The following is a 14,946-nucleotide window of genomic DNA, read 5'->3' on the forward strand; positions in this document are numbered from 1 at the left end:
GTTGTGCAGAAGCTTTTAAATTTAACCAAGTCTCCTTCACTTATTTTTGCTATTCCTCTATTTGCCTTTGGGTTCTTAGTCATAAATTCTTTGCCTGGGCTGATGTTTGGAAGAGTTTACCCCACATTGTCTTCAAGAGTTTTTTTTTAATTTTAAAATATTATAGGGGTAATTATGTTTTTTGTTATATGGGTTGCTTTTTTGATGGTTGAGTCAAGGATATAAGTATGTTCATCACCCAGATAGAGCTCATTGTTACTGTCAGGCAGGTTTTGGCCATCAGCCTCCTCCCCTGTCCCCCTTCTTGATTTCTGTTGAGTTTTACTGCCCTTTATGTACATGTGTGCTCATCCGTTAGTTCCAATTTAATAGTGAGTACATGTGGTGTTTGTTTTTTCATTCTTGAGATACTTAACTTAGGATAATGGTCTGCAGTTCCATCCAAATTGTTGCAAAAGACATAAAATCATCCTTCTTCATGACTGAGTAGTATTCCATGCATACGTATATCACATTTTGTTAATCCACTCACAAATTGATGGGTATTTGGGTTGATTCCACATATTTGCAATTGTGAATTGTGCTGCAATAAACATTCATTTGCAGGTGTCTTTTTGATAAACTGACTTGTTTTCCTTTGGGTAAATACCCAGTAGTGGGGATTGTTGGATCAAACGGTAGGTCGAGTTTTAACTCTTTGAGGAATCTCCCATACTGTTTCTCATAGAGGTTATAGTAATTTGCAATCCCATCAAAAGTGTTTAAGCGTCCTTTCTCTCTGCATCCATGCCAACATCTATTGTTTTTGTGCTTTTTTTTTTTTGAGAGAGAGTCTCACTTTGTTGCCCGGGCTAGAGTGAGTGCCGTGGCGTCAGTCTAGCTCACAGCAACCTCAAACTCCTGGGCTTAAGCGATCCTACTGCCTCAGCCTCCCGAGTAGCTGGGACTATAGGCATGCGCCACCATGCCCGGCTAATTTTTTCCACATATATATTTTAGTTGGCCAGATAATTTCTTTCTATTTTTAGTAGAGACGGGGTCTTGCTCTTGCTCAGGCTGGTCTCGAACTCCTGAGGTCAAGGAATCCACCTGCCTCGGCCTCCCAGAGTGCTAGGATTACAGGCGTGAGCCACCGTGCCCGGCCTGTTTTTGTGCTTTTTAATAAAGACCATTCTGACTGGCATAAGGTGAAACCTCATTGTGGTTTCAATTTGCATTTCCCTGATGATTAGTGACATTGAATATTTTTTCATAGATTATAGGCTGATTGTCTATCTTCTTTTGAAAGGCACTTCTGTTCATGTCTGTAGCCCAATTTTTAATGGGGCAGTTTGAGTACATCAATAAATATGATTCACCACATAAATAGAAACAGAAACAAAAATTATGTGATCATCTCAATAGAGACATAAAAAGCATTTGATGAAATTCAACAACTTTTCATGGTAAAAACTGTCATGAAACCAGGAATCAATGCAATGTATCTCAAAATTATAAAAGCCATATAGGGCAAACCCACAGCCAGGGTCAAACTGAATGGGAAAAAGTTCAAAGCATTCCCATTAAGAAGTAGAACGAGACAAGGATGTCCACTGTCATGACTTCTTTTCAACATAGTGCTGGAAATCTTAGCTAGAGCAATCAGACAAGAGAAAAAAATTAGGGGCATCCAAATCAGGAAAGAGGAAGCCAAAGTATCGCTTTTTGTGATAGGAGGGTAGAAGCTGGATCCAGGCCTCCTGGCCACTGGCAGAAATTTATGACCTCTGTGGTTAGGTGGACATTTAGAAATACTTCCTCCTTGTGTGGGTCTCACCTTGTCAGCACCATAGTAAAAATCACTGCACAGGTAGTTCTTATGATGTTGTGTTAGGGACATTGTGAAAGGTGCCTTGACACTGAGTGTCTCCTTCAGCATCTTTGACAAAACAATGAAATGTTCCCCACATTTATGTGGCACTTTGCAGTTGGCAAAGCTCTTTCACTAGCATCATCTTATTCAACTCGATAAGGCTATAATGGGTGGGGGTAGTTTAATGTTTTTCAAAACAAAGGATGAACCAGCTCAGAGAGTTTCAGGGACTTATTGAGGCTCACATTGTAAATGGTAGATAGATTGTTTTACTCTCTGTCTAGGGTCCATTCTGTGATATGAAAAAGACCGTAGACATAGCAGCAAGTAGCACTTTCGGAGATAGCTGTAATTCCTTGACTAGGAATTAACTTTTCATTACACATTGGAGATAAAGCTCAAAATGAAATCTTCCTCTGCAAGTGTGAAAGCATTAACAAATGGGTACTATAGGCCTTTGCATATTCAAAATATTAAACTTACTTGAGGATCATAGATTTGATTTAAGACCCGGTACTAAATAGAAAAGATCTACATTCAAGTTAATTTTTGTAACAATGTACCTCTGTATATGTGTATTTATCTACTTAGAAAATGTACTGCTTAGGTGCTGGTGCCATTTCTTGGTTACCCATTTTATATGCTGTGCTCATAGCTGCTGCCAGCCTATTGCCATACTTCAAGCCACCATATGATTTTTAATTGCTTTATGACTCGTTTTCAGTCAATTGTAATCATTAATTAAGACCATTTAGCCAATGAAGCACTTCCATGAGTAAAAATTACAGGTTTTTTTGCACATGGTTAAAGGAATACTTCAATTTTCCCAGCTGGCATCTGAACCTCACATTTTTCACATGAAGCATGAAACCTGTTTTTATTTAAAAGAATAATTATACATTCACTGGAAATGAATAGCACAAAAAGAAGAAAGTTATTTCCCTTCACTGTATGAAAATGTGTGACGTTTTCTTTGAGTTAGTAAGAAATTCCCTGGATTTAGAAGTTCTGGATCTTCTCTATTTATAAACCTGAGTCTATCCTTTGCCATAGTGTAGTTGTCACCCTGGAGTCTTGACACATTCTATAAAAAAAGAAAACACAGGTAGTGGAAATAGAGGTAGAGGTAGAAGACCTCAAGCTCGGTAGCCCGACGTGTGTTCGTGGCAAGTGGAGGGTTCCCTTCACTGGGCTTCAACCACTGTGGGTTAAAAAGACACAAAAAATGCAAGAAGGCACAATACGTTTATTTCCTCAATGGGAAAGGTGACATAAGTAGAATGATTAAGAAGGAAAGTTTAATGGTCCCAATTCCCCAGCTTATTCAACATCTTATCTACCTCTCACTTCGATTTTAAACATTTTTCTTGAAAAGTAATATCCTATCAATTTCTGCTACTTTTGGAAAGCTCTCGTGTGTGATTCATTGATAACATCTCTGCAGAGCAGAATCAGTGATGTTGCCCAGTTGGTGTTGCAGAGGGTGCGGGATGGAGGCGGGTGGAGGCTGCTTCAAGGGAAGGCGTCTGTGTGGTGTCAGAACGTCAGGACGGTGCGGATACTGCAAAGGGAAGGACAAGACAGAGTGTCAACACCGAGACAATTCACGCGCTTCCTTGTGAGGGTCCAGGGAGCATCTGAGGTGTCTTAGTGAAAATCTGTCTGGGCTCCCAGCCATGGCATCCCCGTTCCTGTGTATTAGATAAAATCAAATGAAAACACAGTTCATCTTTTTGGTTGTTCTTCTTCTCTCTTGTGTTTTCTCCAATCTTAAGCTTGCTCATAACATCTTGGGCATGACTGCCATTTGGACTTCAGTTCTATATTAGAATCCTCAAAAATCATTTTTGAGTGCCCATATGCTTGGCAAATGAAGGGATGTAAAACCACAGTGGGTAATAACGTAAAAAGTTCTTCCTATTTGTCACAAAACTTGTGGATACTTTTTATGCATTATCTCATTTAAACCTCAACCTAAACCACAAGACTGTGGGGAAGGCTTTCATACTATTTTTATTTGAGAGATTTTAAAAACTGAGACTTAGAGAGAATTGTAATTTGGTGAACATGATATGTCTAGTGTGGCGTGCTGGCATTCCACATTGCATTAATACAAAGCATATAATTTCTAAGACACTAGTCTGAAGGAACTGATATTTTAAGTTAAAACTATGCTGAATATTTAATAGAGCTTTGATGCAGAGATGTTTAAAGATTCCTAAAAGTAGAAAATAAAGCTAACTTGTATTAACTACAAGAGACTTCATTCTTGTAAAGGTTAGAAATGTAACATTTACACTTGGCATTACACATTATACCCTTTCTGTAAACCATCTTCTGAGAGAGAAATGCTTTTAGAAAAAGATGGTCTTCATGCCTCTTTAAATTTTTTACATATATATGTTATAAAAATATAAGAATATATGTACATAATTTATAAAGTACACGACAGTGTAAAGAAGAAAGAAAAATAATCTGTAATCCCACAACCTGGAAATAGCCTTTGTTAATATTTTCTTGTATTTTAATCAACTTTTTTCTCGACATAGGTAGATTTTTTACTGTGCTTGTTGAAAATTTGGGATCATACTGTATATGTAATTTGTATTCTCTATTTTATGAACCAAGATTATATCAAGAGAATCCACCAATGTAATGAAATCGTTTCTTTTTAATGGCTTCTTGGATTTCTAATAATGATCAGAATTTATTTAATCATTTGTTTAATGTTGGCCTTTCAGGATGTTCCTAGTCTTTTATATTATAGGTAACAGGTAAACATGCTTAAACACATATGTATGCTTGAATATTTGATGATTTCTGTAGAATAGTTTTCTAGAAATGAAATTGGTGACACAAAGGATCTAACTTTTCTCAATGTTTCTGATACAAATTATCAAATTCCTTTCCCAAAGGATGTAACAATTAATATTCTTACAAGCAGCATATGTAGGTACCCATGTCACCTTACTCTTACCAATATTAAGCATTAAAATTTTTGATCTTTGCTTATTTGTAGGATTCATTATATTTAACTATGCCTAGTCAATGATATGGTACTCACATAAAGTCAATTTAGTGAATTCTTTTGTTGTTCAACACTGTTCTCTGGTTTTGGTCATCTCTGTATTTGCCCATCATCCTTCTCCCTGATCATGATGACAATGATAACTAACGTTTGATGACTCCTGTACTCCATATATGTATGTGTATACATACACACACACACACACACACACACACACACACACACACACACATATGTACTCTTGGGTGTCAATGTGGTTTAATAGAAAGCAAATGGATTTGCTAACAACCAGATCTTTGAATTCTGCTCCCCTCTCAGCTACCTGCATGGTTCTGGCCTAGCTGTGTCGTCTCTGAGTCTCAGGTTTCTCCTCTCCAAGATGGTGAAATTGGAACTGGCCATGTCAGTATTGTTTGGGAATCACATAAGATAATACAGGTAAGACAATCAGTAGAACAGCTGGTGCTGTCTACTTGCTTGTTTCTTTCCTTCCTCAAAAGTATTTCTCAGATGAAGTATCTAGTATAATACTTTATGTGAGTGCCCAGGAAATACTATTAAAAGTTGAAAACCCCATGAGAGGAAGTGTGGGGTAGCAGAGAAAGCATGGACTATGGAGCTAGAAGGCAGGGGGTGGATACAACTGCCTATTACTAGTTGTGCTTCGTTTAAATGCAGTGACAAAATTCATCTCACTAGGTGACTGTAAATGTTAAATGTTAGAAATAGGAAATCGAATTGGCAATTTTTCTAAGGTTTAGGGAAAAGTAAGGCAAATATTTAAAATAGCATTTTGTACCCTTCCCCTTTATAACTTTTATTTGTAAAAATTTTCTTGTAAGCTGCAAAAACAAACAAACAAAATACTAGTAATATCTGAATAGAGAAACCCCAACTTAGTTCTGCATCCTCCCATAATGAAAGTGTTGGGCATGGCCTGAGTATAATGTAAATTTACAGCCCCTAAATATCAGCTTTATTTAGGGGTCCACGCAGAGGCTTCAGTGAGTCCATGGTATAATTAGGATCGTGTGACCCGATTATTTTTTTGGCAAAGGTGATTGTCCTCTTGTAAAGAAGGCTGAGTGGCTCTGATCCTTCACATTTGCTGTAACCAACAAAATTTGGTTCAACAGAATAGGAAATGTAACACAACTGTTCTTAGAGCCCCACAATAGGATCTCAGGTGCTCTACACGTGAACCTGAGCTGGTAACAGAAAACCAAGGCACTCCAATTTTTTCTCATCTTTTCATTTTTTCCTTCTGTGCTAGCCACACCTTACCCTAAAAAGCAAAAAACAAAAAGCAAGAACTTAAAGCCTACCTCTTTCCAGAGCGAAGCAGGTCAAATCCTTCATTTATTTTTTCAAAAGGCAAAACATTGGTTATTAATGGATCCAATGGAAACTTCTTAGCCATAAAATCAGCCACAAGTTTGGGGACAGACTCTTTACTCTTAAAGCCTGAAAAGAAGACAATATCATGTTATATTCAGCCAGGGGTAAGAAGGAGAATTGGAGAGTAGACCTCCAAATAAGATTAAGATGGAAGTTTATAAAAGTGCTGCATTCCTGAGACTGCTATTACTGAGGTTCCTGAGAGACAGAGTGCTTTGATAGATGTCCTTTTGTAGTGCTTTGGCTTTTAAAGAAAATCTTCCCAGATAAACAAGGGTCCTTAGTTATTAGCTGTCTCATAGAGAAATTATAGTGCAGATGATTATGCCCGAAATCAAGGAGCTAATTTAGGAGTTGTCTAAATTTGGGCAATGTGTGTAGACATGATTTATAGATTCACGTGTCATATAGACTTTCTCTGTCCTATTAGAAATTTTGGTCTTATGAGGTCATGAGTATAAAAAGGGGTCTTAGTTTAAAGGGACCCTAGAAAATTCTGTGTTGGGGCCTTCTGTCTTCCTTAGTTCCACATCTAGTTGATTTGGAGCCTACAGATGCGATAGGAATTTTGATTAATTTTTGAACACGTTGCTTTCCAAAACCTGGCCTTGTCACTTGTAAAAGGGGAGAGATTCTGAGGTTAATGACAGTTTGGCCCTCAAGGGTAAGTACATACCTCCAAAAATACCTCCTTTCCAGGTGCGTCCAGTCAATAGCATTAAAGGATTCATTGAGAGGCTCTGAGAATCAGGAGGTATCCCTACAGAGACAGTTGTGCCACACGCCTCATGACAGCATAACAGGGCAGCCATCTGGAATAAAATCAACACTTAGCATCCTTACAATAGACTCTGTGATAGTCTCTCCTGATAGCGTGCAGTATGATGTCATACTGATTTAGCGAGATTGTGAGTGTGTGGAGGGAAGAGATTATGTCTTTTTCTTCTTTGTGCCTGCATTAGTGTTGTAGATTTAGGAAATGCCCAAAAATATTTTTTAGATGAATGTGTTTGTGTATATTTTATTTTTCCTTATAAAGTAATAAGGAGGCAAACATCATTACAAACATACATAAAGTCTGGCTCCTTAAGGAAGGGCACTGTTTCATCGTCACATGATTCTCAGGCAACCTATGGATTGGTTAATTTACTTTTCACTGATTTATTAAGTAGATGATTTGAACCTGGCACATTGAACCAGATGGTTTGATGGTGAAGAAGATGCAATGACTACATCATCAAAATTTATCTCTTGTCCACTTGATGGTTTCCATTTTTAATCAATTACCATCCTTTTGTCCATTTCTAAAAGGGACATATTTTAAATGTTGTTTTTACCTCCCCTAAATGTATATTGGTTTTACTTTACACTACATCTATTATTCTGGATCCTCAAAAGACAGTCCAAAAAGTCTTCCCCTCTAGTAACCTTTTTGAACATGTTCTGTAGTAAGAAAATTGTTTAGAATCCCCCATGGCAAATAATGATCAGTCCTTTGATTTTGGATTATGACACTTGGAAGAGCAGACATCCTCAGAACATGTGGCTGTCCGGCATTTGGTATCTTCAAATAAGGTAGCAATTCAGTTCCACATGAGAAAATGAAGGAAAACTACAGAAAGTTGGATTCTCATGAAACTTCATGCTTGTGTAGCATATTGTCCCAGGTCAAGGCTGCAAAGGGCTTTGCTTTCAGGGTGTTGCTCCCCTTCACCACACTGCTGGGACGTCCTGGAGAACCTCAACAGTGCGGATTTGTTGGCCTTTGTGGACTTTTTCAGTAGGATTCTAGAGAATTCAATGTGGGTAAAATATAGCTCGAGATGTGTTTTCCATTGCAGCTGATGATATCTATACTTATTTGAGAGTAATAGGATGTGTATTTCAAAGATGACACAAGCACTGCAAGATTGGAAATAGTATTTCATATCGGTAGTGCTGGCTGACACTTCCTGAGAGCTTACTGCATGACAGGTGGCACTGTGCTAAGTATCTGACACACATTATCTTATGTAAACCATAAACAATGTGCTGAAATGGATATTTTGGGGGTTTTAAAGTATTCAGTCCAATACGTAGATATTGGGTACAGGATATGTGCCAGGCATTGTGCTCTCTCCGTCGTAAAATACAGGGTGTATTAAAGCAGTCAGTTTTCTTAGGGCACATTTTCAGTTAATGAAATAATTCTTGACTGAAAATTGCTCTTTCCTTCTGGCCAAAATATAATATGTAAAAAAACTTGGAATATATTAAATCATATAAACAATTGTTAAGCCACTTTTGTTAAGAATGTGAAGGAAAAATGAATTGGAGAACTGAATTTGTATTATTTATTTTTACTCGAGTTTGAATATTTCTCCTAAAATTAGTAAAGTAAATCTGTAATGGTCCAATTAAAAGACAAACCCTTTTCCTTTTCTAAAGAAGAAATATTACTTGAGGCAGGCTTGCTTAGCTGATAGAAGAAAAGATTTCTCAAAAATGAATTAAACAAGCCAGGTAACAAACAGGAGATGGAAAATTGCCATTCATTATTTTTAAAATATTCTTTATACACAATATTTATATTCTGCTGCCTAAAAGATTAGAAGCAGAATTTCCCACATATGGTTGTACATACCGTGGTGTCAAGCCGACCAATGACCTCAAACGAAAAATCCACACCTCCATCGGTCATTTCCATTATCACCTCCTGGATGGGTTTCTTGTAGTCTTGAGGGTTGATACATTCAGTGGCACCCAGCTCTTTGGCCTTTGCAAATTTTCCTTTGTTGATGTCCACGGCAATGATCCTGGCCGCTCCGGCTGCCTTACAGCCCATGATGACAGACAGGCCAACACCTCCCAGGCCAAACACAGCACAGGTAGAGCCCTGGGTGACCTGTGTATTCAGAAAGTGCAAAAATTGATTAAGCAATGGTTGTTCGATTGTGCCTAGGGGCTTTATAAAGTGTAAGCGGTCTTACTGGCCACTGTCATTCCTACCTTGGCAATTTTGACTGCAGACCCATAACCAGTGGAAAATCCACAGCCAATGAGGCAAACTTTCTCCAGCGGGGCAGTTGCATCAATTTTGGCCACGGCGTTCTCATCCATCACGGTGTACTGGGAGAAGGTGCTGATGCCGACGAAGTGGTGGACGGGCTTCCCCCTGCAGGTGAACCTCGTGGTGCCATCCTGCATGGTCCCCCGAGGCTTGGCCAGACTAGTCAGTGAACACACAGACACACAGGGCATGAGACGGGAGCATAACTAATGCGCAAACCAAGGGCTGTGCAAAGAGAGGATGAGAAACCTACTCGCTTTTCAAGCAGACGTTGCTTTCAGGGTGTTTACAAATTCTGCATTTTCCACACTGAGGAGTAAAGAGTGGGATGACTTTATCACCTGGAGGAGGATAAAACAAATTCTTAAATTTCCAGAAATTTATAGAGGGAGAACTTAAAGCTTACATATCGATATATATTGGAGGTTTGTGCCTTTGGCAAGAGTGTCCATGAACTAGGGTCCAATCACTACTGTGCCACTGGTCATTGCCTGCCAACATTGGTGGTGGTTTCAGTTACATGTGGCTGAAGTTTCCCAAAGAGGAAACGTAAATGTGGAAAACAACGTGGATTTTAAAAATTATTCCTGTAGAGTTAACTTTTATTGAGTGTCCTGATTTCTCCTGGGGCTTTACACACATCATGTCACTTAATCCTTAACTGATTAAATCTCCAATATTCTCACTGTAAGTGTCAATAACATTTTCAGTTGGAAGTGGGCTGCCATAGCTCCACAGGACGTTGGGGAGATGTGATATTTTGTAATAATTTGAGCTAAAATAAAAACGAGAATTTGGATAACCAATTCTTGACTTTTCAAAATGAGTATGCTTATCTTTCATATGTAGTGAATGCTTTTTAAAAATGTTAATTTCTTTTTGAGGAAAACTAAGAAGAATAGGACAAAGAAGAAGGGAAGAAATGCCTCTGAAAACCTCAACCCTCCACAATGAGTTAGGCACTTTATTTAAGGAGAAAAACTGACTTTCAAATGTTTTTAGTTGGTAGTTTTTGAATTATCTCTTTTTCTTGCCATGGTGAAAGGAGAAGGGGTGAAAAGGAAGGGTGTCATTTTATTATTAACTTATTTCAGGCTACAGGAAGTACGAAGAGGAGAAGCTCAGTCTAGACCATTGGTTTTATTATTTGCCGTTCACAGCTTATTTAAGTATCTGGTAAGCTGAAAGATCAAAGTTATTGGCTAAAGGAACTTTTTAGAATTAAAAATAATTTTTATTTATAGTCATCTATTCTACCTATCCCACAAGGCCAAGAGACATTGTTGGCCCATCATATTTTATAGATTAACATTATGTGGGAATGGCGATATAAAAATTTTCTATTTAGTCACTGTTTGCCTTTAAAAATATTTATATTACTATACAATAAAATTAGGGTACAATAAATATTAAAAATAAAATAATTCATAATTTGTAGCCAGTCACATTTAGTCATAGCTAAAGGTGATACAACAGACTGTTTATGGCCAGGTGCCTTCATTTAGTCTGTTTCATTCACTCCCTGTTCAAGAAGAGAGGCTGTGTGGGAAGAGGAAATCGGTGAACGTGCTCCACGTGCTACGTAAGGAAAGGTCATGTTGATTGGGCTGTAGCCACACGGCCCCCTTTTGTGAACTCAGCACAGAGCAGTCTCCATGCACTGATCTAGAGCCTCAGCACCAAGGCTTGTGTTTTCTCCCTGGTCCCACGGCCAGTTCTGTTTGGGCCCTGACAGAGGACAGTGCCCAGCAGCACTAAACCGGGGTTATTAGGGGGTGAACTCCACAGTGGCAGCCCCTGTGTCTCCTGTGATCTCTCACATCCTGTGCTCTAACCTAGTGTCTGGCATCGTGTATTAATAGGTGCTCAGTAAACGTGCTGAAGGGGAGAACACGTGAGTGCCTGGATGCACACGTGCCCGAGTCAGGCAGGGAGGGAGGGAGGAGGACACACTTCAGGGCCAGCTGGGCTGTGACCTTGTGCGAGATCTTTCATCCCCATTGCCTCAGTTTCCTCATCCAGGCTGGGTATCTTGGGGTCTTGAACCAAGGCACCTCCCCTGAATGTGAATTCTGTACCTGGTTTGACTGTGGTCACCCCTTCTCCAATGCTCTCCACGATGCCAGCTGACTCATGCCCTGCTATCACAGGAAGAGGGATGGCAATGGTGCCGCTGACCACATGGTCATCTGATCGACAGATTCCCGTGGCCACTATCTACAGAGTAAAGAGAAGATGATCAGATTCAGAAAGATTATGACCCACAGATGGATTTAACATACGGAATTTTCTCGAATGTGCTTCTAAAAAGTTTTTAAGGATTTTACTAATAATCCTTACTTTTTCCAAATACAAAAGACGCAGTTGGTCCCCAAGAAAGGCTATGCAGTGTGAAACCCTTCTCTACCTTCCTTTCCTGAATTAAAGAATTTAGAATAAATAATCTATGTTGAAATATTTATCTTACATAACAAGAGAATGCATTTTTATAGAAGTAGAAATTGCAGATTAACTACAAGAAAGTGTCTAATGCTAATTGATTTTGAAATATTGATATATCCCTTCCCATTTTTTAAACATATGGACAGACAAACTTTTATTTTACTGGGATTATATTGTATATACTCTTTGGTCACTTTTTAAAAATTTAACAGTTCATATTCACATCTCTCGTTGATAACAAATGTAATTCCATTGTCTGAATTACCATATAAAATGTAACTATTATGGATTTTTGATTTTTGCATTTTAATATTTTCTGAATTTTTTTAAAAGTAAAATTAAATAGAAGTGGAAAAAATGTTTCACCTTAACACGAACTTCATAGGCCTTAGGAGGCGCCACCTCCACCTCCTCAATGGAAAAGGGTTTGTTTAGCTCCCATAGCACAGCGGCTTTGCATTTTATCACCTGGAAAATGAAACAAAATGATGATACCAGTTTGTCTCCACTCTTGAAGTCAGGGCTTGGGTCTTCTTGTCTTTGTACATGGAACATCGAGGCCCATGTGTGGTACCTAACAAGTCCTGCATAGACATGAACACCTCTGGTTTACAAAGAGAATAAAACCATCTTTTTCAAAAAGTATAAAGCAATACCATAAGGAAAGAGAGACGGAATTAAGTGTAATAAGATACTGAGATAAAAGAGAACATACTATTTTAGGCCATCCCCGTGTTGTTTTTTCCCCAAAGGTGTTTATTCCTGCTATTTCCTAACGCTGTCCTAAAATTGATTGTTTACAAACAACTGTTGGCTTCTAAGTAAAGTTCCAAGTCACTATTATTTTCCTGACAGAGCCTGTGTCTGTTCACATAAATCCATTATTTCCTTGCTCAGTTTTCTGCTTAGGACAAAGGATCTGTCTTTGTAATGACAGTTACATACTTACTTGCCCCCTGCCCTGGGATGACTTCTCTTCTCTATTTGCGTTTTCTCCTCTGATTTCTCTTCCCACCCTTTCTGTGTGCTACTTGTTTGCATTATTCATTTGAAACTTGGCTTAGGCAGCCTGTTTTGTTAAGTAATTCATGTGTAGAGGCTCCTTCCAGATTAGATTGGGGCCAAAATTATAGACATTAGAGCTAGTGGGGTGTGTGTGTGTTTGTGTGTGTATATACACTCATTTAGCATCTGAGGAAAACAAAATGCAGGCAGGACAAACATAAATGAAATGCTGTCAAAATGCAAAGTTACTAACGCTGCACCTGAGAGGGGAGGATCGATTGCTTATTTCATCATTTATTATTTTCATTAATATGGTTGGTTTATACCTCACTTTCGCTTAATGAACTCATTATTTAGGTTAAGCTGAATTTTGGTATATTTAATTTTTCTTTTTCCTAATTATTTTTCTGTTAGAAGGCAAATTCTAATGAGTAACAAATGAAAATAAAGTGGAATAAGAACACTGACAATTGGCCACTTATCCAACTAATCTTACTGACATGGGCCTGTTTTGTCAGACAGTGTGTGTGTATAGAAACGTCAGAACCTTTAACTTGAGATCCTAGCAAGACGTTTTACTGTGTGCTCCACTCCTAACACAGCAAATATGCTGGAAATGTTGCCCAGCCTCTTGTAAGTAAACAATTAAAAACAGGATTTGATTACACTGAATGCCCACATCCATTTCTCTGTATCTGTCAGTACATTGGACAAATAAATATAAACTTATGAAAGTCTTAGTTCCTAGTGATAATAAGTGATTCAGATCGTATTGGTATTAATGTTCTGTAAAATCACACTGATTTTTATATGCGGAAGATATTGTTTTGTAGGATTTCTCTGGAAATTGCCTAAAAGGTGCCACAAGAGACTCCAGCATGTTGATGTTGTCCTGCTTAACCTTGATGATTCTAATGCTATATGTATTTTTGAGATATTTTATAGTAAGATTAGAAGGATATCTGAATTCAATCCCTCTCACAAAACTTTTGTCAGACTTTACTTTCCGGTGTTGATAAAAAGAATGTGATTACAAAGAATAACACATTTAAATTACTGTTCCTTGTCTTTTTTTATTTTTGAGACAGAGTCTTGCTCTGTGACCCTGTGTAGAGTGCAGTGGTGTCATTGTGGCTCACTGCAACCTCAAACTCCTGGGCTCAAGTGATTCTCCTGCCTCAGCTTTCTGAGTAGCTGGGACTAGAGGCGTGGGCCACCATGCCCGGCTCATTTTTCTATTTTTGGTAGAGACGGGGTCTTGCTCTTGCTGAAGCTGGTCTTGAACTCCTGAGTTCAAGCAATCCTTCTGCCTCGGCCTCCCAGAGGGCTAGGATAACAGGCGTGAGCCACCCCACCGGCCTAGGATTTCTTAATATAAAGATACCTTCTTATTTTTACACTTCACATTTCTCTGAATGGAATAACTTCTTGACTAAGGCTTTTTTGACTTTAGAATTACAAATTAGTTATGATTAGCTTGGAATAAACTATCACTTTACTACAATTTTATTTAATGGAGGAAATAAAGACTTAGAAACCGGTTCTAGACATTCTTGTTAAAGTTATTTAGGATAGCTTATTTCCATTGTAGTTCAGTAGACTTCATAAATTGTACCATATATTGTGCATCATGTTCAGTGTATCGTTTCTAATTTAGATATCAATTTTAAATTATTCATCAAATACTGCATCCCCTTATTTATTATAGTAATGAAGATATATTTCCAACAGTAATGGTTTTTTGCTTACTTTTCCTGCTGTGCTCATGTTGTTGTTGTCTTCTCTGCAGACCGGGAGACTCGTGAGTTCTTGTGGACTTCTTCCCTGCCTGAGGGCATATATGCAGTGCACAGATACTGTGTTTGCTTGAGTAATGCCCAATTCCACATGTGATCTGTGTCTTTAAGCCACACCCATCAAATTATGCTTAGGTCAATTAAATGGGATCGAAAAGGGCACTGAACTACGACTCAAAACCTTGACTTTGTGATGTGCTAATATCAGATAACATTTTATTTTGATTAGGTTAAATATTTCCCTATGCATAGGAATAAATTTTCATTCCCCCTCCCTCGGATTCCATGATTCCCTCTCACAGGCAGAGTTCTGTTTCCCTTTCTCTGCACTGAGCTGCAACTTTGAATCCACATGGTGCAGTTAGGAGGGGGCAGA

At 38.3% G+C, this 14,946-nt stretch overlaps 1 protein-coding gene across 1 annotated transcript; it reads right to left on the reverse strand.

Moving 5' to 3' along the window:
• Nucleotides 1-3,078: 3,078 nt before the first annotated feature.
• Nucleotides 3,079-14,612, reverse strand: LOC123627351 (alcohol dehydrogenase 1C). The gene is made up of 9 exons (XM_045536873.1): nucleotides 14,524-14,612; nucleotides 12,136-12,237; nucleotides 11,406-11,544; nucleotides 9,581-9,668; nucleotides 9,267-9,486; nucleotides 8,902-9,162; nucleotides 6,955-7,090; nucleotides 6,206-6,344; nucleotides 3,079-3,413 (listed from the first exon to the last, which is right to left on the reverse strand). Exons 1-9 carry the CDS (start codon nucleotides 14,539-14,541, stop codon nucleotides 3,389-3,391), a joined length of 1,128 nt encoding a protein of 375 aa, XP_045392829.1. The 5' UTR covers nucleotides 14,542-14,612; the 3' UTR covers nucleotides 3,079-3,388.
• Nucleotides 14,613-14,946: the final 334 nt, after the last annotated feature.

Source organism: Lemur catta, chromosome 24 (assembly GCF_020740605.2).
Source record: "Lemur catta isolate mLemCat1 chromosome 24, mLemCat1.pri, whole genome shotgun sequence".
Taxonomy (NCBI): Eukaryota; Metazoa; Chordata; class Mammalia; order Primates; family Lemuridae; genus Lemur; species Lemur catta.